The 26474-nt window shown below is 36.4% G+C and overlaps 1 protein-coding gene and 1 pseudogene across 1 annotated transcript in view; one reads left to right on the forward strand and one right to left on the reverse strand.

The window, feature by feature from the left end:
* The window catches only part of Mnat1 (MNAT1 component of CDK activating kinase), a 216422-nt gene that overhangs the window by 82666 nt on the left and 107282 nt on the right, over window positions 1–26474 (reverse strand). Inside the window, exon 7 of the mRNA XM_026385175.2 lies at window positions 15679–15800. Within this exon, the coding sequence (XP_026240960.1) occupies window positions 15679–15800 (122 nt within the window). The remainder of the gene's footprint in view (window positions 1–15678; window positions 15801–26474) is intronic.
* Window positions 23081–24333, forward strand: LOC113180314 (large ribosomal subunit protein uL4 pseudogene; annotated as a pseudogene).

Consider the following 26474-nt stretch of genomic DNA (forward strand, 5'->3'; position numbering starts at 1 on the left):
GTTTGGTTTGAAACTCTGCATTTTGTTTTCTACAAAATCTAAGAGACTGTTGCATTTAAAAATATTAGTTTGTCACTAAACAGAAAAAAAATTATTAGTTTATGTTCTTGGGCACAAGATACATTAAGATGCAATCTGGTGACACCAACAACTGAAAAGGATGATGACAGAATTTCACATTTTGTGTACTACTGAAGCAAAATTGGTAAATTCAATTTAGACCTAAGAATTAGGATAATAAATGTAATCACTATGGAAATCAGAAAGAAAGTAGATAATATATATAACTGGGAATGAGCAAAAAATTTAAATATTTTACTACCAAAAAAACAAATAAATAAAATAAATAACTGAACACAAAAGAAAACAGTAATGCAGGAAATACAAGTGTGAGAGGGGGTTATATGTCTTATAGAAACAAACATAAAAATGACAGAAAGCCTTCATTTTTAGTAATTCCTTTAAATATAAATGAAGAATTTCTCCAATCAGTGATAGAGATTGTTGCAACACCTTTAAAAAAAAATTCTAACAATATTCTGTCAAGAGACTAACTTTTTAAATCAAAAGACACAAATATGTTAAAAGTGAAGGATGGAGGGGCTGTGGCTGTGGCTCAGTGGTAACGTACCTGCCTAGCATGTGTGAGGCACTGGGTTTGATTCTCAGCACCATGTGTAAATAAATAAAAGTCTATCAACAACTAAAAAAAAAATTTTTTTTTAAAGTGAATGATGGAAAAAGCCAATGGACCCAGATAGTAACCAAAATAAAGGAGAGTGAGCTATATTACTATCAAATAAAATTGATTTTTAATCAAAAGAAGTTATAAGACAAAGACCAGATATTTATATATCTTCAATACTTCAAGAAGATTTATAAATATAAACATGTATGCACTTAATAACAGATCATGAAAATATATGAGGCAAACATTGTCAGATTTGGTGGGAGAAATAGATCATTCTATAATAATAGTTAAAGACTTCAAAATACTCCACTTTTGATTTAGATAGAGAAACTAAACAAAAGATTATCAACATTAACAATCATTAGTCAAATTTAAAAACTGACAAAATTAAAATTACTAAAATCAGAAATGAGACATTACTACCAATTCAAGAAATAAGAGCATGCTATGAGCAATTATATCCTAACAATGGATATTCCAGATGACATGAAAAATCCCTTTAAACACAAAATCTGTGTTAAATCACTAAGAAATAGAAAATCTGAATAGACCTACAAATAAAAAGTAGACTTAAAAACAGTAATCAAGAACCTTCTTATGAAATGTTCTAGACCTGATAAATTCAAAGGTGAATTCTACCAAACATAAAAAGAAGAACTAACACTAATTCTTCTCAAATTTTTCAAAACACTAAAGAGGGGGCAATACTCCCTGATTCGTAACCTAATACAAAAGTCAGCTAAAGACACTGGGGGATGGTGTGGCTAAAAGTCAGTATCTCTGATGAATGCAAATGAAAAAATCCTCAACAAAACGCTGAGAAAACAAGCTTAACACCATACCAAAATGTTTATACACTGTGAAAAAGCAGGATTTATCTCCAGGATACAAGGTTGATTTAACAATGCAAATAAATATGATACACTTTATCAACAAAATGAAAAATTAAAGGTACATGATCATCTCAATAAATGACAAAGAAGTATTTGACCAAGTTCAATGTCAATTCATGATAAAAACTCTCCACAAAGTGAGTTCAAAATGAAATTACATCAACAAAATAAAGAGCATTTATGAACAGTCCACAGTTTGCATCATAATCAATAAGGAGAAACTTTTTCCCTAAGACCCAGTACAAGACAAGAATGCCTATTCTACACAGTACTGAAAAGACTAGTAAGAACAAATTATACATGAAAAGAAATCAAAGGCATCTGAATAAGAAAGGAAGAAGTAAAATTATTGCTATTTATAGGTAACATGGGCCATTATGTAGAAATCCTAAAAAACTAAACAAACAACAACAACAAAAAATAGTACTAGTGCTATGGTCTCAGTATAGTTTGAGTTTGTCCCCCTAAAGTTAGTGTGTTGACATTTAATCTCCACTGTAAATTTTTAATAGGGTGGAAACTTAATCCAACTGTGGTGTCTGGAGGCAGGGTCACTGGGAGGTGATTAAAATTAGTTAAAGTCATCAGGATGGAGTCCTGATAATTAAAGACTGGTGGCTTTATAAAAAGGAGGGAAAAGACCAAAAAAGACATATTCTCACACTCACTGTCTCTTACCATGTGATACCCTGTGCCATTTCTCTGCCAGCCAGAAGACCATCATCAGATGCAGCCCCTCAGCCCCGAACCTCCAGATATATGGCTAAATAAATCTTTTTTCTTTATAAAGTTACTCAACCTGTAATATTCAACTATTAGAAACAAAATGAAGACAGAAAATTAGTACCAAGAAATTAGGCTGTTATTACGAATACCTAAAAATATGGAAATAGCTTTGGAATTGCTAACAGACATAGGTTGCAAGAAATTAAAGGAGCAGGCTTAGAAAAGGCCTATAATGCTATAAATGGGCATCACTGGTGATTCTCATGAGGTCTCAGAAGACAAGGAGACAAGATAACTACTCTTAGATGGAAATAAGGGTTCTAGTGGAAATTGTGTACAGGACCTAAGACTTAGTGGAAGGCTGAAATTAAGAAGATGAACTAGTTTATTTGGAAGACAAAACTTCAAAACAGGAAGACATTCAGGCTGTGGTATAAGTATTATTGGCTACTTTTAGTTAGGCTAACAGTGAAATTGGGGAATAACAGGAAACAGAATGGGAAGATTTGGAAATTCAGAGGTTGGCCAGAAAAGGAAAGAAGAAAAAGAATACTTTTGTCTAACTCAGAATATAAATCCTTTTCTCTTGACATGGAATGCAGGGATCTTCCTATCTTGCTGCTGTCCAAGGCATACTTCTGTCCATATGTTCTGAAAAAAATGTACTTTGCATAATATTGGATCTGTCTGCTATTGGCACTTTCTGCCTCTCTTTAGTATATTGATTCTCATACAATGGGACAAGGTTTCTATAAAATACTATGAAGTGGTCTATGGCTGCTGGCATTCACATGTGTTCACAGCTTTTGCCAGCAACAAACCTTTGTGTTGCATACATGGTGCTAATTCTACAGGCATATCAAATGCAAGAGTATGGGGTCATGGTGGCTGCCACCAAGATTCCAGGAAAGCCTGGAAAAGTAAGACAGAAGGATGTCACAGGGTTGGAACCCATGCAGAGAATGCCTGATGAAGTGATTACCAGTTGAGTTGTAGAGTGGAGTATCTCAGTGGAGACTCCAATAGGGTAAGGCTACCAGAAGCAAGAATCACACATCTGGAAAAGCCACGGACATGCCAAATATCAAGGTAGCCATGTGAACCTGCAAAGCCTTATGAATGGGGCTACCCAAGGCCTTTGGGGCCATTTGCCTGCTGCAGCATTAACAACATTCCAGATTTCCTAGAGCTTTAAAATTTAATGTCTGCCACACTGGGTTTCACTCCTCCTTTGGTCTGATTATTCCTCTATATTTGCCTATTTCTTCCTTTTGGATTAGGAGGGTTTACCGTGCACCTATTCCACCACTGTAGGCAAGTAACTTGTGTTTTTTGTTTGTTTTTGTTTTGTTTTGTTATTACAGAGGCTCACAACTAAAAGAGTTTGCCTTCAGTCCCAGAGGAGACTTTGGACTTTGACTTTTGAGCAATATTGGAACGAGTTAAAACATTGACCCATGAAAAGAATGCACTTTGCCTTGTAAGGTGAACATGAGGTCAAGGGACCAAGAATGAAATACTATGGTTTGAATGTGGTTTGGAATCAAAAATTCATATATTGAAGGCTTGGTACCTATTATGGCAGTGTTGAGATGGTAGAACTTTAAGGAGTCAGACCTAGTGGGAGGTCACTGGGGTTGCTGCTCTCAAGAGAGCAAATTGTTGGGAGTGAGCCTAACCTGTGAATCACTCTTTGGCTTTCTATTAAGCAATGTGATCTCTCCCTCTTTGCTTCCACCAAAATTCAATATGCCTTACAGAGGAATGAATGAAATTTGGCCGTGACCTTACACCATATGCAAAAAAACAAAAAAAAAAAAACACCAAAAAAATGAACCAATGGGGGGGGATCCAACATGGCGGCCTGCGAGCAGGCAGCATTTTCTATACCTCCGCAGTAACGGGATCAGAGAGACACATAAATACTCTTGCATGGGACCTGCTGAGGAACTTCTAACAATATTCCATTGAAAGGAGACCTGCTGATAACTAGTAAGTCTGTGTGAGGGGTCAGTTTGTCCCAGGTGAGCGAATCTCGGCAACGCGGATCAGGGACACAATCCCACCGCAGCGGCGGCCAGACTGGGCCCCACAGGCCTGAGTCTGTGAACTGCCTCTGGCGGTTCAGCGCAACGATCCACACTCCTACCACCCCACCCCCCCCAGCCGGTTCGGAGCAATGCGGAGCAGGGACATGATCCCACCGGCCGCCGCTGAACTGCAGCGAACATATGAACCCACTGGGCCCCGCAGGCCTGAGTCTGTGAACTGACTCTAGCGGCTTGGCGCTAGGAACAGCACACCCACCACCCCACCCCACCCCCAGCCGGTTCGGAGCAACGCGGATCAGGGACACAATCCCGCTGGCCACGGAGGCGGCCGGACTGGGCCCCGCAGGCCTGAGTCTGTGAACTGCCTCTAGAGGTTTGGCGCTAAGGCATTGGCAGCGCTTAGGGCTGAGTTCCAGCTTTGAGACAAAGGAGAGAAGCAGTCCAGTTTGGTTCCAGACACCGGTAGGACCACAGAGGAGGACAGCAGCCGCCATTTCGGAGAGATGATGTAATCATCCCCATGTTCTACTGATCTCAGCTCATTCAGCTACGGAACAGGTGATTTCAGGCTGGTTTTTGCCTGTGTCTACCAGACAGATTTCTTGCTCAGGCTAGGGACTGGGGATCTTGTGGAGAATACTCCTAGAGGCTCGTGCCTGGCAAGGCGTGCGCCGGGCACTGAGCAGCTGGATTCTGGTTCCCGGGGCTAACCTGGCCCAGGTCTGAGGAAACTGCAGAGACTGCCGGTGGAGGCCAGCTCCAAGTGGAGCGTGCGCTGAGCTTGTGGCGACTGGGTTCTGACTCCCGGAACAGTTTTGGCCTGGGGCTGGGGAACCCGTGGGGGTTGCTCGCTGGAGCCAGCTCCCAGCGGAGAGTGTATCGGGATCCGAGAGGCAGGGTTCTGGCTACCAAAGCTGCTTCGGCCCAAGGCTAGGGAACCAGCGGTGACTGCTTCTCAGTCAGGCTCCTGCTGGGTGCTGTGGGGCAGAGTGGAGCTTCCACCTGCGCCCAGAGCAGGCCAAGTGACCCGCCGACGTGGTATCATGACACACCAAACCCAGCTGGGGCTGAAGAGAGTAGCCGCTCACGCCTAGAACAGGACCAGCAACCCAGCGGCGCGGTAGCCAAGTAACCTCATTTGGGGTAGGGGCTGTGCAGAGCTGCCATCTGAGCAAGCAGGGCAGGCAGACCTGCGGCCCACTGGCAAGACAGGCCAGGTAGCTTGCCAGTGTGGTGGACACTTAACACCGAGGCAGTCGCGTCACACTAGTTGGAGTGGGGGCGGAGCAGGGTTGCCGCCCGGGTCCGGAGGGGGCCCAGCGACCCGTTGGAGAGGTAGTCAGGTACCCCCATTGGGAGTGGGGGCTGTGCAGAACTGCGACCCACCGGCCTAGAGGCCTGCCAGCGTGGTAGACACGTCACACCAATTGGAGTGGGGTCCCAGCAGAGCCGCCACCCACATCCAGATCAGGACCAATGATCCCAGGGCGTGGTAGTTACGTTACCACAATTGGAGTGGGGGCAGACCAGAGCCGCCACCCGTGCCCGCGGGGGGGGGCAGACCTGCGACCGATCAGCGTGGTAGACAGACCACCCTAATTAGAGGAGGAGCACAGCCACTACCCGCCCTGCATGGGAGGCTTCCCAACTATACAAGAGCAATATAAATAAATAGGGGGTAAATTTCAAAAACACAACAGTTGCACCAAGCAGAAAGAAACGCGAGCAGTATGAAAAGACAAGGAAAGAAAGGATCACAAGCAATGCAGGTCAACTCAACTTTAGAAGAGGTAATAGCTGCAACAGATGGAATGTCAGATAAAGAGTTCAGGATATATATGCTTCAGATGATCTGGAGTCTCAAGGAAGACATGAGACAGCAAAATCAGACAATGAAAGATCACATTGACAAACAAATCCAGGAAGTAAAAGATCAATTTCACAGGGAGATAGAGGTAATAAAAAACAAACAAATAGAAATCCTAGAAATGCACGAAACAATAAACCAACTTAAAAACTCAATTGAGAATACTACCAGCAGAGTAGCTCACTTACAAGAGAGAACATCAGACAATGAAGACAAAGTATTTCAACTGGAAAAGAATATAGACAGCTCAGCAAGTCTGCTAAGAAACCATGAGCAGAACATCCAAGAACTATGGGACAATATTAAAAGACCAAATTTAAGAGTCACTGGGATACAGGAAGGCACAGAGCTCCAAGCCAAAGGAATAAATAGTCTATTCAGTGAAATAATACGAGAAAACTTCCCAGACTTGAATAATGAGACAGAATCCCAAATCCTAGAAGCCTACAGGACACCGAATGTGCAAAATCATAAGAGATCCACACCTAGACACATTATAATGAAGATGTCCAACATACAGAATGAGGAGAGAATTTTAAAAGCTGCAAGAGAAAGAAAGCAGATTACATTTAGGGGTAAACCAATCAGGATAACAGCTGATCTCTCAACACAGACTCTGAAAGCGAGAAGATCCTGGAATAACATATTTCAAACATTGAAAGAAAATGGGTTCCAACCAAGAATCGTGCATCCGGCGAAATTAAGCTTCAGGATGGAAGATGAAATTAAAACCTTCCACGATAAACAAAAGTTAAAAGAATTCGCAGCTAGAAAACCATCTCTTCAAAAAATCCTTGGCAAAACATTACAGGAAGAGGAAATGGAAAATAACAATGAAAACCAACAATGGGAGGTAGGACAGTAAAGGGGGAAAAGTAGTCAAAGAGGACAACAAATCAGGTTTAGTAACATCAATAAACAAATATGGCTAGAAGAACAAACCATATCTCAATAATAACCCTAAATGTTAATGGCTTAAACTCACCACTCAAGAGACACAGGCTAGCAGAATGGATCACAAAACAAGACCCAACAATATGCTGCCTACAGGAGATGCATCTGATAGAAAAAGATATTCATAGACTGAAGGTGAAAGGTTGGGAAAAATCATACCACTCATATGGACTGCGGAAACAAGCAGGAGTGGCCATACTCATATCTAATAAAATAGATTTCAAGCCAAAGTTAATCAAAAGGGATAAAGAAGGACACTTCATACTGCTCAAGGGAACCATACACCAACAAGACATAACAATCATAAATATATATGCCCCAAATAATGGTGCAGCTGTGTTCATCAAGCAAACTCTTCTTAAGTTCAAGAGTCTAATAGACCACCATACAATAATCATGGGAGACTTCAATACACCTCTCTCACCACTCGACAGATCTACCAAACAAAAGTTAAATAAGGAAACTATAGAACTCAACAACACAATTAACAACCTAGACTTAATTGACATATATAGACTATACCACCCAACATCAAGTAGCTACACTTTTTTCCCAGCAGCACATGGAACCTTCTCAGAAATAGACCATATATTATGTCACAGGGCAACTCTTAGACAATATAAAGGGGTAGAGATAATACCATGCATCTTATCTGATCATAATGGAATGAAACTGAAAATCAATGATAAAAGAAGGAAGGAAAAATCAAGCATCACCTGGAGAATGAACAATAGATTGCTAAATGATCAATGGGTTTTAGAAGACATCAAGGAGGAAATTAAAAACTTCCTAGAGTTAAATGAAAACACAGACACAACATACCGGAATCTATGGGACACATTGAAAGCAGTTCTAAGAGGAAAATTCATTGCTTGGAGTTCATTCCTCAAAAAAAGAAAAAACCAACAAATAAATGATCTCATACTTCATCTCAAAATCCTAGAAAAAGAAGAGCAAAACAACAGCAAAAGAAGTAGAAGGCAAGAAATAATTAAAATCAGAGCTGAAATTAATGAAATCGAAACAAAAGAAACAATTGAAAAAATCGACAAAACTAAAAGTTGGTTCTTTGAAAAAATAAATAAAATTGACAGACCCTTAGCCATGCTAACGAAGAGAAGAAGAGAGACAACCCAAATTACTAGCATACGGGATGAAAAAGGCAATATCACAACAGACACTTCAGAAATACAGATGATAATCAGAAATTATTTTGAATCCTTATACTCCAATAAAATAGAAGATAGTGAAGGCATAGATAAATTCCTTAAGTCTTATGATCTGCCCAGATTGAGTCAGGAGGATATAGACAACCTAACAGACCAATAACAATTGAGGAAATAGAAGAAACCATCAAAAGATTACCAACTAAGAAAAGCCCAGGACCGGATGGGTATACAGCAGAGTTTTACAAAACCTTTAAAGAAGAATTAATACCAATACTTTTCAAGTTATTTCAGGAAATAGAAAAAGAGGGAGCTCTTCCAAATTCATTCTACGAGGCCAACATCACCCTGATTCCGAAACCAGACAAAGACACTTCAAAGAAAGAAAACTACAGACCAATATCTCTAATGAACCTTGATGCAAAAATCCTCAATAAAATTCTGGCGAATCGGATTCAAATACATATCAAAAAAATTATACACCATGATCAAGTAGGATTCATCCCTGGGATGCAAGGCTGGTTCAATATACGGAAATCAATAAATGTTATTCACCACATCAATAGACTTAAAAATAAGAACCATATGATCATCTCGATAGATGCAGAAAAAGCATTCGACAAAGTACAGCATCCCTTTATGTTCAAAACTCTAGAAAAAGTAGGGATAACTGGATCATACCTCAACATTGTAAAAGCAATCTATGATAAGCCACAGGCCAGCATCATTCTGAATGGAGAAAAATTGAAGGCATTCCCACTAAGATCTTGTACAAGACAGGGATGCCCTCTCTCACCACTTCTGTTCAACATAGTCCTCGAAACACTGGCCAGAGCAATTAGACAGACAAAAGAAATTAAAGGCATAAAAATAGGAAAAGAAGAACTTAAATTATCACTGTTTGCAGATGATATGATTCTATACCTAGCAGACCCAAAAGGGTCTACAAAGAAGCTATTAGAGCTAATAAATGAATTCAGCAAAGTGGCAGGTTATAAGATCAACATGCATAAATCAAAGGCATTCCTGTATATCAGCGACAAATCCTCTGAAATGGAAATGAGGACAACTACTCCATTCACAATATCCCCCCAAAAAATAAAATACTTGGGAATCAACCTAACAAAAGAGGTGAAAGATTTATACAATGAAAATTACAGAACCCTAAAGAAAGATATAGAAGAAGACCTTAGAAGATGGAAAAATATACCCAGCTCATGGAAAGGCAGAACTAACATCATCAAAATGGCGATATTACCAAAAGTTCTCTATAAGTTCAATGCAATGCCACTCAAAATCCCAACAGCATTTCTTGTAGAAATAGATAAGAGAATCATGAAATTCATATGGAATAATAAAAGACCCAGAATAGCAAAAACAATGCTAAGCAGGAAGTGTGAATCAGGCGGTATAGCGATACCAGACTTCAAACTATACTACAGAGCAATAGTAACAAAAACAGCATGGTACTGGTACCAAAACAGGCGGGTGGACCAATGGTACAGAATAGAGGACACAGTAACCAATCCACAAAACTACAACTATCTTATATTTGATAAAGGGGCATGCAATGGAGGAAGGATAGCATCTTCAACAAATGGTACTGGGAAAACTGGAAATCCATTTGCATCAAAATGAATCTGAATCCCTATCTCTCGTCATGCACAAAAGTTAACTCAAAATGGATCAAGGAGCTTGATATTAAAGCAGAGACACAGCATCTGATAGAAGAAAAAGTTGGTTATGATCTACATACTGTGGGATCGGGCTCCAAATTCCTCAGTAGGACACCCATAGCGCAAGAGTTAACAACTAGAATCAACAAATAGGACTTACTCAAACTAAAAAGTTTTTTCTCAGCAAAAGAAACAATAAGAGAGATAAACAGGGAGCCTACATCCTGGGAACAAATCTTTACTCCACACACTTCAGATAGACCCTTAATAACCAGAATATACAAAGAACTCAAAAAATTAGACAATAAGACAACAAATAACCCAATCAATAAATGGGCCAAGGACCTGAACAGACACTTCTCAGAGGAGGACATACAATCAATCAATAAGTACATGAAAAAATGCTCACCATCGCTAGCAGTCAGAGAAATGCAAATCAAAACAACCCTAAGATACCACCTCACTCCAGTAAGATTGGCAGCCATTAGGAAGTCAAACAACAACAAGTGCTGGAGAGGATGCGGGGAAAAGGGCACTCTTGTTCATTCCTGGTGGGACTGCAAATTGGTGCAGCCAATTTGGAAAGCAGTATGGAGATTTCTTGGAAAGCTGGGAATGGAACCACCATTTGGCCCAGCTATTCCCCTTCTCGGTCTATTCCCTAAAGACCTAAAAAGAGCATGCTACAGGGACACTGCTACATCGATGTTCATAGCAGCACAATTCACAATAGCAAGACTGTGGAACCAACCTAGATGCCCTTCAATAGATGAATGGATAAAAAAAATGTGACATTTATACACAATGGAGTATTACTCTGCATTAAAAAATGACAAAATCATAGAATTTGGAGGGAAATGGATGGCATTAGAGCAGATTATGCTAAGTGAAGCTAGTCAATCTTTAAAAAACAAATACCAAATGACTCCTTTGATATAAGGGGAATAAACAAGGACAGGGTAGGGACGAAGAGCTTGAGAAGAAGATTTACATTAAACAGGGATGAGAGGTGGGAGGGAAACGGAGTGAGAAGGGAAATAGCATGGAAATGGAAGGTGATCCTCAGGGTTATACAAAATGACATATAAGAGGAAAGGAGGGGTAAGACAAGATAATACAAATGGAAGAAATGATTTACAGTAGAAGGGGTAGAGAGAGAAAAGGGGAGGGGAGGGGAGGGGAGGGGAGGGGGGATAGTAGAGAATAGGACAGACAGCAGAATACATCAGACACGAGAAAGGCAATATGTAAATCAATGGAAGGGTAACTGATGTGATACAGCAATCTGTATATGGGGTAAAATTGGGAGTTCATAACCCACTTGAATCAAACTGCGAAATATGATGTATTAAGAACTATGTAATGTTTTGAACGACCAACAATAAAAAAAAATAAAATAAAATAAATAAAATTTAAAAAAAATGAACCAATGGAGCTGCCTGTTCTTGGACTTCAGCCTCCAAAACAGTGAGCTACATAAACCTCTTTTCTTTAAAAGCATGCCACCAGTGTTTTATTATAGCATTGCAAGATGGAGAACACAACCAGCAAATAAATTCAGTACTTATATAAGCAATATAAAGGATCAACATGTACAAATCAGTTGTCTTTTTTTATACCCAGAGCATTTAATCCAAAAATGAGATTGAGTTCCACTTACTATAGCAGCAAAAATAATAAAATACATAGTAATAACCAAGGAGGTAAAAAGTCTGCACACTGAAAACCATAAGACACTGAGGAAGACAAAAATAAATTTAAAAATATCCCATGTTTATGGAATGGGAGAATTAATATTGTTAAAATATCTTTACCACCAAAAATGATACACAGATTCAACACAATCCCTTTCAAAATTCCTATGACATTTTTCACAGAAATGAAAAATTTGAAAATTTGTATGGAATCACAAAAGACAATAGACAAAGCAGTCTTGAGGGGAAATAAAGGAAACAAAGTTAGAGGCATTGAACTTCCTGATTTCAGATACAGTAATCAAAACAGTACAGTACTAGTACAGAGACAAAACAAATAGAAAGCCCAGAAATAATCCCAAGCATATATGGTCAACAAAATTTTTACAAGAGGAGGAAGAATACATAAAGGGAAAAGGTGAGTTTCTTCAATAAATGGTTTTGAAAAGAAAAATGATTTATCTTCTTGCAAAAGAATGAAATTTGACCTTTACCTTACACCATATGCAAAAAAAAAATGGATAAAACTCAACATCACTAATGATCAGAAAAGTGAAAATAAAAATCAGAGTGAGATATCACCTCATACCAGGTAGGATGACTATTATGAAATGGGAAATAAATAACAATAGTTGGAAAAGATATAAAGAACAGGGAATCCTAAGGCATTGTTAGTGAAAATGTTAGTTGGTAGAGTCATTATAGAAAACAGCATGAAGTTCCTCAAAAAATTAAAAAGAGAATCAACAAATGACCTAGCAATAGCTTTTTCAGGGTATATACTCAAAGGAAATAAAATCAGTACCTCAAAGACAGATTTGTGTTCTCATGTTCATTGCAGCATTATTCACAATAGCCCAAATATGGAAGAAACTTCATAGAGTCCATCATAGATGAATGGATAAATCATGGTGTGTGTGTGTGTGTGTGTGTGTATGTGTATGTGTATATATGTATACATATATACATATATATATAATACTGTAAATATAAATATATATTATAATTATTGTGTTAACTTTTTGTCAGTGTAACAAAAAACAACTTTGAAAAGATTTATTTTATTTTGGCTCATTTATTTTGGTCCATGTCTCCTTGAATCCATGCTTTGGGCCTGAGATGAGACAGAACATTATGACCTAAGAACATAGAGAAAGAAAGCTGTCCAGCACTTTGACAGCCATGAAAGGGAAAAGAGAAAAGAGAGAGAAAGGACTAAGGATGTATCCCTTGGGGGCATGCCCTTAGTGACCTATTTCCTCCATTAGGCTCCACCTCCTATACCTGCCAATACCTCCATATAGTCCATCCAGTTATAAACCGATCAATGGATTGATTGATCCATTGATGAAATCAGAGATCTCTGATTGAAATACTTCCCCAAAACCCCACTTCAGAAGTTCTGCTGCTTTGAAGATCAAGCCTTCAACATATGAACCTTTGGGGAACATTCCAGATTCAAATCATAACTAGGGATAAATGGATAAGTAAAAGAGGTATATACATACAACCTGGTATTGTTCAGCTCTAAAAAGCTGTCATATACACTCAACATAGCTAACTCCTGAGGACATTTTTACTAAATTAAATAAGCCATTCACAAATAACAAATACTGTATGATTCCACTTATGAGAGATACTTACAGTAGTCAAAAATCACAGAAACAAAAAATGAAATGGTTGTTGTGGGAACCAAGAGGAAAAAGGAATGGGGATTTATGAATATGAATGAGAATCTACTTCATACCACTGAACTGTACACTTAAAATTTAAGATAGTATGATTTATGTTATATGCATTACACCACTATAAAAATGGAGGTTAAAAAGAAGTTTAACATGTGAAATCTGAGTTTCACAATGAATTCACAAAGAGGTAGTATTCAAAAAGGGTATTTGAAGAGATAATGGTTGAAGTATTTACAAAACTAGAACAACAAAACAAAGATTGAAGAAGCTCAAAGAAACTTTTAACATACCAGTATTTTGCCAAATACCTACAGAAACATAGTAAATCTTGCTTCTTCTCCTTACATTTTTTGGGGGAGGATGTTAAACCCAATATGTCAATCTTTATTATTTGGAGTATTCAGCCTGTGTTGTTCAATATGATAGCCGACGCCAACACCTATCTACTTAAATTTAAATTTAAGTAAATGCAAATTTTAAAATTCAGTTCTTTGATTACACTAAACATATTTCAAGTGCTCAGTAAAAATATCTGAGGACTGTCTATCAAATGGACAGTACAGATATAGACCATTTACATCACTGCAGAAATTTCTATTGACTATGCTAGTTTACAGCATTTATATTTAACTTGTTATATGGGTTACGATTTTTATCTATTATGCTATTTGTTTTCTAATTGTCAGATTTTTTTCATTCTTTTTTGTTTCTTTTCCTGCCTTCCTTTTCATTAAGTACTTTTATGATTCCATTTTCTCTGATATTGGCTTGCTATTATGTCTCCTGGTTTTATTAAACATCTTTAACTCACCAGTCTCTCCAGATAACACTATACTATTTCAACTACAAGTAATAACATTTACAACAACAAACTTTCTTTTCTTTCCCTGCCCCTTCCATCTTTTGTACTATCGTGGTCACATATTTTACTTCTCTATATATAGCAAAATACACAATGCACTGTTATTATGTATGACCATTTCCATGATCTCTCAGGTGTTTATTTTTATGAGAAAACTGGAAAACGCAAAATCCTGTGAAAGACAAATTGCTATTTTAAATATTTTATCTTCACTGATATTAAAAGTAAACATTTTAAAAGAAATTTAGAGATACTTAATTCAAATTCTTGGTAATTTAGCAAGAGATTTTTAAAAATCAATGTGTACACCACATCTAACATTTTTACATCATAAAATACAATATTCTCTATATTTGATAAATTTACTGCCTCAAGGTGGGTTTTAGGTTTTGTTTCAAATCCCACAGACTTGACACCTACAGATTTAAGGGACTTCAGAAGAACACAGAGTTAAAGACGTCTAGGCTTAAGCTCTATCCAACATTAGATAAGTAAACAATACATCATTTTAATTGTAAGTTTATCTTGGAATCTTTAGGATAACATGTAGAATGATATGCTTCAAGTTCAAGATTTTAATTTTGAAAATGTATGTAGGTTTTATTATTTATTTCATCTTTCCTGTTTCTGCTGTTAGGGTCTTTTGTCCACCAATTACTTGGCCTCACTGTACCCATTATTTCCTTTCATATAATATTCTTTAGACTATTTTCTTCTATTAAGAAACAAGAGATTATGGATCAACCTTCCATTCAACAGTTTACATTGAAAAGCCAGACCAAAAAATTACTTACTGCATCCGGAAATATTTGTGTCTGTATCTTTCAAGAATAGAAATATACATTTATTTCCATGAGACAGACTGTGACCATTTCCATCATTCACAGTAGTCATGATTCCAGATTTATTTCCAAAATGGATGCACATAATATGGCAGGTGAGCCACTGGGCCAGATCTACATTATACCTTTTGACAAAATATATTTTGTGGCTCATGTCTTATAAATGTAGTTTCACAGTAGACAGCAAACAGTGAATAAATCTATCCTTATTTAATGGCAAGGAGCCCAACTCATATTTTTACTGACTTACTACAGACTAAGTTAAGACCCAGTTTAAAAACAAAACAAAACAAAACAAAACATGGTGACCTGAAAATGACTACCCACTTCAGCATGCCTGCCAAGGACAGCCCTAAGAATACTACATTCCAATTCTCAAGAAACCTAACACCACCGCTAGAATATTAATGTACCAAATAAAATTTAGTATTAAGCACTGCTTATTTTAAAAAAAAAGAGTTAAGTTCTATAAACTCAAAATCTAAGAATGTTTAAGTGTGAATTAAAAATATCAGCAAGAAAGCCCTACATTTCAGTTCCTCAATGCAAAGTTCTTTTGGACACTTACCCAAGTCTTCCCAGCATCTCAAGCTCAGGAACTTTTGGTCCACATGTCTCGATTTGCAGTGGTTGGTATTCATAGAGAGCTTCTTCAAGCTTATGAACAGGTGCCAATGAAATATGTTGACCCTATTTCAAAAAGGAAGGAAATTGGTTGTCTTTTAATATTACTTTCATATTGTTAGTTAATTGTAGTCATTTCAAAGATGGACTAAATTCCTCATATTTAAAAATAATATCCATTTGGAGGTTTTTCAAGATAGTGAAATACAGAAAGTTGCTGTCCTGGCTGCTCCATAGCATAAAACCAAGAAAGCAGATAGGCAGCTTCTCAGCAGGGTGGTGAATTAAAAAAGCAGAGGATGAGGGAGACTTTACTGGAATTTAATATTGGACACTCAAATCAGATCAAGGACTCAGGAGGTTGGATATAATAAAATAAGGAAAAACTCCCCAGCACTGCAGGTGTTGCCATGGCCAGAAGCACCACTGGAAGCAGTCCCTCCATAAGCAATTTGGGAAAATAAGGGAATCATAGAAACCTGCATTTTTAGGAAGACCGAGTTATGTCTGCGTATGGAGAGTTTAGAGATCAAAGACACTGCCAGACTAAACTGAAAGATGGCTGCACAATACCCTTGGATGAGAAAGAAGCTGCCATCTCTCCAGGCTGCATACATAGGACAGAGGAAGGAACCATTTTGCAGCCATGGTGCATGGGGAGAGCAGCAGAGGGAGCTGATTCCTGGCAAACCCACATTTGAACCAAAACACAGGACTGGTAAACTCACATTGCATGACACAGAGTGTGCCTAAGTGAGCAAGAGAAAATCAAATGTGAGAGAGGTTTATACAGAGAAACAACTGGTCATGGAAACATATCCAGATCTTCCCCTCCCCCTCCAATCCAGGTGCTTATGGGATGCATTAGTAGAGGTGGGCTTGGCTAGGAATTCAGAAAGTCTGAGGCAGGAGAGATTGAGTTTGGAGACTGAACCTGAGACCAGAAAGCATGGGGTCCACAGATGACAGAGTAGAACTGGTTGCTCCACCACCTGAGTGGAACCCAGGGGCGATCCCAAGGGTAGAGTTTTCCAGCGTGAACCAGCAAGTGCTGGGCCATGGAGGAGTGCTGATTTAAAATCTCCAGACCAACTGACATTTAGCAAACAGCCTGGAGCCTACCAAAGCCTAATTCCTGCCTCCATAGTTCCACCTATAGGATTACCTCTCTCACTCCAGTAAGCACACCCTGAAGGTGGAACAAGCATCATACTCCAGAAAACCTACATAGCACTGCTGAGAAGGGAAGCTAGAATCTTCTGAACTCCAAAGGAAACAATTTTTTAACTTTTCATTGAGATTTTTTGTTGTTGTTGTTCTTTTTTACTTTTCTGTTTAATTCTGACCTTAATGGTGGAATAGTTCATGGACATTTACACTATTTCACAGTTATTGTTTTGTTTTTTTCTCCTCATTTCTAGCATTTTTGAAACCAGTCATTTTTCAGGGACCAGTTTTTTGAGGATTAGGATGTTTGATTCATATATTTCAGTTTTGTTTGGTATTGTTTAATTTTTTTATTTTTAACTTTTCAAACACTAATTCTGTCCTCTCCCTGTCTACCATTTGAATTGTGAACTCTTTTGCAAACTTACTGTATTTATTGTAGGCAATAAGTGATCATTTCTATTTATTGTGACAATGCTATAGACATCATAACAAGAACTTTTTCATTTAATGCAACATATTATTTGCATTAATTATTATTATTATTTGTCTTCCCATAAACAATGAAGTACTGGAAACCTTCAGGGACACTACAAGTCTACAGGGTAGAAATTCTACAGCCTCGGATCCATACTGTTAGATGGGTAGCCACACAAACAGCATAAAAAATCAAGGGAACAAATTGACCCAAACAAACCAAGATACTTCAATAATGGAATTCATCAATGTGACAGTGGAAGAAACATTCGAAGGAGTTTAGAATATACAAGTTAAACTAATCTATGAGAAAAAGAACACTGTAAGGAGTGAAATCAGAGAGAAAATATAGGAGATGAAAGATCACTTCAATAAAATAAAGCTGACCATGAAAATAAAGATAACCATGGAGGAAAGCTATGAAGAGACTATCAACAGAACTTCCAAAAAATATGAGATAACCTGAAAAGACCAAACTTAAGATTTATCAGAATACATGAAAGCATAGAGATACAAACCAAAGGAATAAACAATCTTTTCAATGAAATAATACCTGAAAATTTCCCAAAACTAAACAATGAGATGGAAAATCAAATACAGGAGGCTTGCAGGACCCCAAATATACAAAATTACAACAGACACACACCAAGGCACATTATTATGAATATGCCTAACATACACAATAAGGATAGAATTTTAAAGGCTGTCAGAGAAAAACAACATGTCACATTTAGAGGAAAACCAATCTGGATCTCAGCTGATGGCTCAACACAGATCCTCAAAGCTAGGATGTCTTGGAATTATATACCAAGCTCTGAAAGAAAATGAATGGCAGCCAAGAATACTATACCCATGAAAATTAAGTTTCAGAAATTATGATGGAATAAAAGCCTTCCATGATTAAAAAAATTAAAAGAATCTACAACTAGAAAGTCTTACAAACATTCTCAATAAAATATTTCATGAAGAAGAAATGAAAATAAAAGTGAACCAGCAAAGGGAGGAACTACACTAGAAAAATAATCAACCAAGGAGAAACTAATTCAAATTAAAAACTAGAAATAAATCAAAATGACAGGGAATAAAAATCATTTCTCAATAATAGCACTGAATGTAAATGGCCTAAACTCATCAAATCAAAAGACACAGACCGGCAGATTGGATTAAAAAACAAGGCCCAACAATATGTTGTCTCCAAGAGAGTTACCTCATAGGCAAACACATCCACAGACTAGAGGCAAAAGGATGGGGAAAAGCATCATTCACACAGATCTCATAAACAAGCAGGTGTTTCTATCCTCATATCAGATAAAGTGAACTTCAAGCCAAAGTGAATCAGAAGAGACCAAGGTGGTCATTTCATACTGCTTAAGGGAATTATACATCAACAAGACATAATAATCATAAATATTTATGCCCCGAATAGTGGAGCATCTATGTACATCAAACAATCCCTTCTCAATTTCAGGAATCTAATAGACCACAACACAATAATACTGGGAGACTTTAACATGCCTTTCACCACTAGAAGATCCTCCAAACAAAAACTAAATAAAGAAGCTACAGAACTAAAAACTACAATTAATAATTTAGACTTAAAAGATATATAGACTATTTCATCCATCAATAACTAAATAATCTTTCTTCTCAGCAGCACACACATTCTTCTCTAAAATAGACCATATCTTAGGCCACAAAGTAACTATTAGCAAATACAAAAAAATAGACATAATACCTTGTATTCTATTAGATCATAATAGAATGAAATTAGAAATCAATTATAAAATTAAAAATAGAAGCTACTCTAACACCTGGAGACTAAATAGTACTCTATTGAATGACCAGTAGATAGCAGAAGAAATAAGGGATGAAATTAAAAGATAATTAGTGCAAATTGAAGATTTGCACAATGGGAGCCTCTTCAGGTAGATTCCTATGCCCTATAGACGTGTTCCCATCATTTATTTTTTTTTCAAACACATCCATGTTTTCTCATTCAACAAGATCTTTCAGGTCCATATTATCTTTTTCCAGTCCCATCTCTGGAATCAGCCCTTTCTCCAATCCATTATCTTTTTATTATAGAATGGTATTCAGAAATAAAATCTAGGCACCAAAAAAAAAAAAAAGCCATTAGAGCTATTCCATAGGTACAATGCATTACATTTCTGCAACCCACATTAAATAATTTATAGTCACTAACATTGCTTTTAAAGGAAGAAAACCAAATCCATCAAGTTCAAATTTAGCTTTAAGCAGTGCAACTGTTCCATGTAGTAGAACTCAGCAAAAAATATATGCGTAGTCCATCCTCACATTTTCCTATTTTTATTAAATAGTTTGGTAATCAGCGTTTTCTTGACAACCCTAATTAGGAAAGAAAGCTAACACAATTATTCCCTGAAACATTTGCCACATAAATGTCTGTTCTCCAAGGACTTTACAATGGAATCAATTTACCAAATATTTATCTATTTTGTATATATACAAAGTAAGAAAATTTTATACTGAGAGCTAAATTGAATTAAAACACCTAGGTATTTTTCTGAGAAGAAAGAAATAATGGTTAACTAAAATACAAAGGTCTAATGACCATATTTAATCACTAGTATACAAAATAAAATACAACTCAACCATCCAACATCATTATATTAAGATTTACATATGTATCATACATCTGGGCCCAGAATTCTAATTTATAAAAATCGTTTTTTATATATAGTGCATATTTTCTGATTCTAACTCTAGTATTATTACTTACAAATTTCTCATCTATTTCTCTATTTCATAATTCTTCAAAAACTATTTGGGTAGTTATTAATTCCCTTATTTTCTCACTTATAATTTTTTTTCTGCTATTACCTCCTTTAGATTCTTCTTTTGTCCTAAATTACTATGTTGGATGCATATGACACACGCTATCCCTTATTTTTAAAAGGGGAAGGAGGGGAACAAGACATATTTAAAAGTCATAAAATGGAATTGTAGCAATGAGGAACAATCACTGAAATTGTTTGCACTTGGGGCTGGGGCTGGGGCTGTGGCTCAGTGGTAGAGCGCTTGCCTAGCATGTGTGAGGCACTGGGTTCGATCCTCAGCACCACATAAAAATAAACAAATAAAATAAAAATGTATTCTGTCCATCTACAACTCTAAAAAAAAAAATGTTTGCACCTAACTTTCGGGCTTTCTCTTCAACACGTTCAATCCCATGCAGCATCATTCTAGCTAGTTTAGTCATATTAATGGCATCACTGACATTGTGATCTCAAAATCCCTTACCACAAAATGGACAAAGGCCTTGAGAAGACATTTCTCCAAATATGGTATACATGTAGCCAATAACTACATGAAAAGATGTTCAACATCACTAGTTACTAGGGAAATGCAAATCAACTCCATGATGAGATATCACTTCATACCTATAGCTATTTAAGATGACTACTTTTCAAAGGAGAAAATGGAAATAAGCAAGAAAAATCTGAACTCTTAGGAACTGCTGCTGGAAATGTAAAACGGTACAGCCACTATGGAAAACGGTATAGCAAGTCCTCAAAAAATTAAGAACAGAATTACCAGCAATTCCACTTCTGGATGTGTATCAGAGAGAAGTCAAAGAACAGTTTCAAACCCATTACGCTTTTATTATAGAATAGTATTCAGAAATAAAATCTAGGCACCAAAAAAAAAAAAAAGCCATTAGAGCTATTCCATAGGTATAATGCATTACATTTCTACAACCCACATTAAATAATTCATACACTTAAGCATGTTCATAGAAGCAAAATTTACAATAGCCAAATAATGATACACTGGTAGAAGCAATCCAGTATATATCGAAGAATGAATGAATAAATAAAATGTGGTGTATATGTATAAATATACATACAATGAAATATTATTCAGCCTTATAAAGGAAGAAAATTCTGACATATGACACATGGATAAACCTGAAGACCTTATGGTAAGTGAAATAAGCCTGTCATAAAAAGACAAATGTTATATAATTACAGTTAAATGAAGTTCCTAAAGTAGTCAATTTCGTAGAGACAAAAAATAGAAGGCGGTTGCCAGAAGATAAAAGTAGGGCGAATAATAATAAGTGGAATATTTTGAGTAGTAACCTGACATTCCTGTTTTCAAGCGTCGTATTCATAGGTTGCTAGGCACTAAATTATGCTGTCATATTATACAAAAAGTCCAGTTATCATTGTCATGTGTAAGTTAGGAGAGATGAGGAAGGCAGTAGAGAAGGGAAAAGGAAAAAGAAAAACCTTAAACAATTAAAGAAGCACACTCATTAAAACCCCATTAACATTTCATTCAACCAGGATGGCTGGCACAGAATAGGTAGCTTCAAGAGCTGGAACATTTTCCAGGGAAGAAAATACTTGAGAAAGATAATGTTTTTAAGTCATTACAGCAAAAAGCAACACAATAAAACTAATCACCCTCCCTAAAGATTAACAATACCCAAGTGACTACTGGGTTATGCTATCATATAATTCAAAATCTTCTCTGAATTTTATAGACACATAAAAAAATCATCTAATAATATTCATTGTTTACTCTGCACCAGGCACTATTCAAAGGGTTTTAAATGAATTATCTCATTAGCATTCAAAATAATTTCACAAGGTAAGTACTTTAATCCCTACTCTCCTAATAAGGAAATGGGACTAAAACATGTGACTGAACAAGCTCATTGCTAGTTAGTGACAAGTTGAAGATCAGAAGCCAAATCTATTAAATTCCAAAGTCTGTGTTTTTCCCTTAACTCCCTGATTTTATGAATATGGAAATTAATATCTCCCAAGTATAAATCTTACTAAGACTGAATAGTTATAGTCAGACACTAATCCCTGTTCAGTGAAGGTTCTGCCACTCTACACTGAATGTTAATAACTTATTTATAGACAATATAATGTTTGCTAAATTTAAAAGTATAATGTCAAAAAAGTGAATCACAGATAGTTTAGGTCAAATTTTACACAAATTCTAATAGCTCAGATACTTAAAATACCATAGGAGTATTAAAAAATTATAGGTTGGGGATACAGCTCAGTGGTAGAGTGCTTACCTAGCACACATGAGACCTTGGGTTTAATTAGCAGGAAAAGTAGAGTGGGGTACATATAAATATATGAGATAAATGAGATATTTACAGAAAAATAAATATTACTTGGTGGTTATTCTGTTTATCATTAAGAAGAGTAAAATAAAGTTCACATATGATACACAAATTGGCCTTCTAACATTCAATCTATCCCCCTTCCAGCCAAAGAATAAAAACCAGTGTGAGATATAGATGGTAAATTTCTGATATATAAAACCTAGGAAGAACTTAGATAACATCATTTACCCTCACTGACATAATTAAGATTTTTTAAAAATCACCAACAGATCAGATTATGTCCTAACAACCCCTGAGAAAATTGTTATGAGTTTTAATGACTGAAGGCAAAAGGGTGTTCAAAAAGTCTGTATAGATGCAAAATATTATTGAATGTAATATTTCCACCAACACAATATGATATTTTTCTAAATGATCAGTAAAAGGAAAATTCAGATTAAGGAAGTCATATTGTATGAGAAACTTAGTCATACAAATAAATAAAATTTATCTGGGTGCCATATGGTACTTAAGTGCTACAGAAGATCAGAAGTGAGGCTAAGTACTTCCTTTTCCTGTGGGAGCAGCTGGATCTACAGGAGCCTGGCCTTCTCCTCTCCCGGCCATGGCTTGTGCTAGACCCCTGATATCTGTGTACTCTGAAAAGGGGGAGTCATCTAGCAAAAATCTCACTTTGCCTGCTGTGTTCAAGGCTCCAATTTGATCAGACATTGTGAACTTTGTTCATACCAACTTGCGTAAAAACAACAGACAGCCTTATGCTGTCAGTGAATTGGCAGGTCATCAAACCAGTGCTGAGTCTTGGGGTACTGGCAGAGGTGTGGCTCGAATTCCCAGAGTTCGAGGTGGTGGGACCCACCATTCTGGCCAGGTTGCCTTTGGAAATATGTGTAGAAGAGGCTGCATGTTCACACCAACCAAAACATGACGTCTTTGGCACCCTAGAGTAAACACAACCCAAAAGTGATACTATCTGCTCTGCCTTGGCTGCCTCAGCCTGACCAGCACTGGTCATGTCTAAAGGTCACCGAATTGAGGAAGTTCCTGAACTCCCTTTGGTGGTGGAAGATAAAGTTGAAGGTTACAAGAAGACCAAGGAGGCTGTTTTGCTTCTTAAGAAGCTTAAAGCCTGGAATGATATCAAAAAGGCCTATGCTGGCAAAGGCAAAATGAGAAACCAAACCGTCATTGTATATAGCACAGGGGTCCCTGTATAAGGAAGACAATGGTATCATCAAGGCCTTCAGAAACATTCCTGGAATTACTCTACTTAATGTAAGCAAACTGAACATTTTGAAACTTGCTCCTGGTGGGGCGTTTCTGCATTTGGACTGAAAGTGCTTTTCGGAAGTTAGATGAACTATGTGGCACTTGGCTTAAAGCTGCTTCCCTCAAGAGTAACTATAACCTCCCTATGCACAAGATGATCAATACAGACCTGAGCAGAATCTTGAAAAGCCCAGAAATTCAAAGAGCTCTCAGGGCACCATGTAAGAAGATTCATCGCAGAGTCCTGAAGAAGAATCCATTGAAAAACCTGAGAATCAAGTTGAAGCTAAACCCATATGCAAAGACTATGCGCAGGAATACCATTCTTCTACAGGCCAAGAATCACAAACTCCGGGTGAATTAGCAGCAGCAGCTAAATCAGATAAGAAAGATCGGAAGGGGGCTGCAGGCAAGATGCCTATGGTGAAGAAGCAGGGAAAGAAGGCTGTTGGTGTTAAGCAGAAGAAGCCTGTGGGGAAAAAGGCTGCACCTTCCAAGAAACCAATAGCTGAAAAGAAACCTGTTGCAGAAGAGAAAAAGTCTGCTGCATAAACTCTTAAAAATCTGTTTTATTCCATAAGTTTAAATAATTTTGGACACTTTATTTTGAATAAAGAGCTGATCAAAGATGTAGTGACAAAAAAAAAAGAAAATCAGAAGTGAGGAAGATTAATAAAGGTCAAAAACTGCAACTTGATCTAGACTTCAGAAACTGAACAAGCTCCACAAATGCAAGGCAAGGGGGAGGACAGTTATACTATCAGAGCAATATGTATGTTGTTTCTCAACAAGTAAGAAAACTTAAGTAGAGAACAGGTATATGGGGAAGGGAGGGTGAGAAGAACTTGAAATCATACAGAGAGCTTGAATTACAGCCAGAAAAGACTCTATAGCTAATTTGAACTTCACAAGGTAAGAAACCAGAGCCTTCAACACAATACTGGAATATCTTGTTTCTATCATATTTTAACAAATAAATGATAAAATGAACATTTAATATCACAAGAAAGTGCAAAGTAAGTTGCTCATGTACACTGCTGGTAGGAGAGCAAATTATGGAATTGCTTTTTTAAAAAAAAAAAGCAATTTAGTAAACTGTTAAACATTTTGACCTAGTAATTTCATTTGTAAGAATTTATGAGAAAAAAATAAAAAATATAATAAACTTTTATTCATAAGACTGTTCACCACATTTTATACTGTGATAAGCCAAAAGGAAACAATGTCCAAACTATATTGGAAAACTTAAGTAAACATATGTTAAATAATAATATAAAACAGAATGTAGCCATTAAAATAGTTCAATGAAAAATCATAAAATATTAAGTATATAATCAATATAGTCTATTTTTATATCTGCATAAGAAAACAATGTTAATGGTAGCTATCTTTAGGTGATAAAATTATAAAATATTCATATTTTCATCTTTATTGGACTATTTTCTAGATAGGCCAAGTGGGTATATTTTATATTTACCACCATATAAATAAAATAAAAATATCCTAGGGACAATATTGAATAACACCACAGAGGAACGAACTGAAAAGCCATACTTCAAGACAACCAGTCTGTTCTCTTCAATAAATCTATGTCATAAGAAAGAAGTACAAAGTATGGGGTAGGGTGGGTTCTTCTAGATTAGAAAGAAAATTAACATAGTCTTTAATAAACATCATAAGAATCCTTGCTTTAAGTATTGAATTGGATAGAGTAAAAAAATGAGATATCTGGGAGACAACTAGAGATATTTTGAAAATGTACCGGATATCAAATGATATTATAGACTTGTTGTTCATTTTTTTTTATAGTAATTTCTGAGAATGTCCTACACAGGAACAGGTCAGAGGGAGATGCAGGCTGAAGAAGTGAAAAGTAAAATTTCATGAAAACTGTAAATTAAACTAGTTCAGAAAAAAATACAAATCTATGAAAAAATATGCCAGAATATTAAAGATTATTGAATCTAGGCATTAGGCATGAGTATTCATTAGTCTTCTACTTTGATAATTCTCAAATTTTTCATCATAAAAATTTTAAAATAGATCATGGAATCTTTATTATTTTTGGGAAAAAAAAGCTATACATGTATAGCAAAGAAAAACAGAAAAAACTGCCAAAGAAAGAACCAGAATGGGTGCTGGGTTGTGGCTTAGTGGTAGAGCACTTTCCTAGCATGTGTGAGGCATTGAATTTGACTCTCAGCACTGCATATAAAATAAAGGTTCATTGATATCTAAAAAAACTATTTTTAAAAAACAAGAAAGAACAGAATGAAGCAGGTCAAATTTGCAGCTATTTTAGTAATTAAGGGTGAAGAAATATAGTTCAAATTTGAATAATAACTGAGCTGAAAAGAAAAACTAAAGAATAATGATTGTTATTAAAACTAAAAGAATTGGTAGCAATCTAGTATATCTGAGGTGGAAACTAATATGGGAAAATCAGAGAGAACTAACTAGTAGAAACAGGAAAATTAGGAAAGGGAAGTCTTGAGGACAAAGATTTTTTAAAAAAGATAAAATGCAGACTGGGAGAAATTATTTGCAAATCAATTATTTTATAAATAAATTTTATTCAGAATATATATATACAGAACTCTTATAACTAAATAATAAAAAGATAACCCAATTTAAAAATGGGCTAAGGCTTTAACAGACATTTTACCAACAAAGAAATACAAATAGCTGATAAG

Source organism: Urocitellus parryii, chromosome 6 (genome assembly GCF_045843805.1).
Source record: "Urocitellus parryii isolate mUroPar1 chromosome 6, mUroPar1.hap1, whole genome shotgun sequence".
Classification (NCBI taxonomy): Eukaryota; Metazoa; Chordata; class Mammalia; order Rodentia; family Sciuridae; genus Urocitellus; species Urocitellus parryii.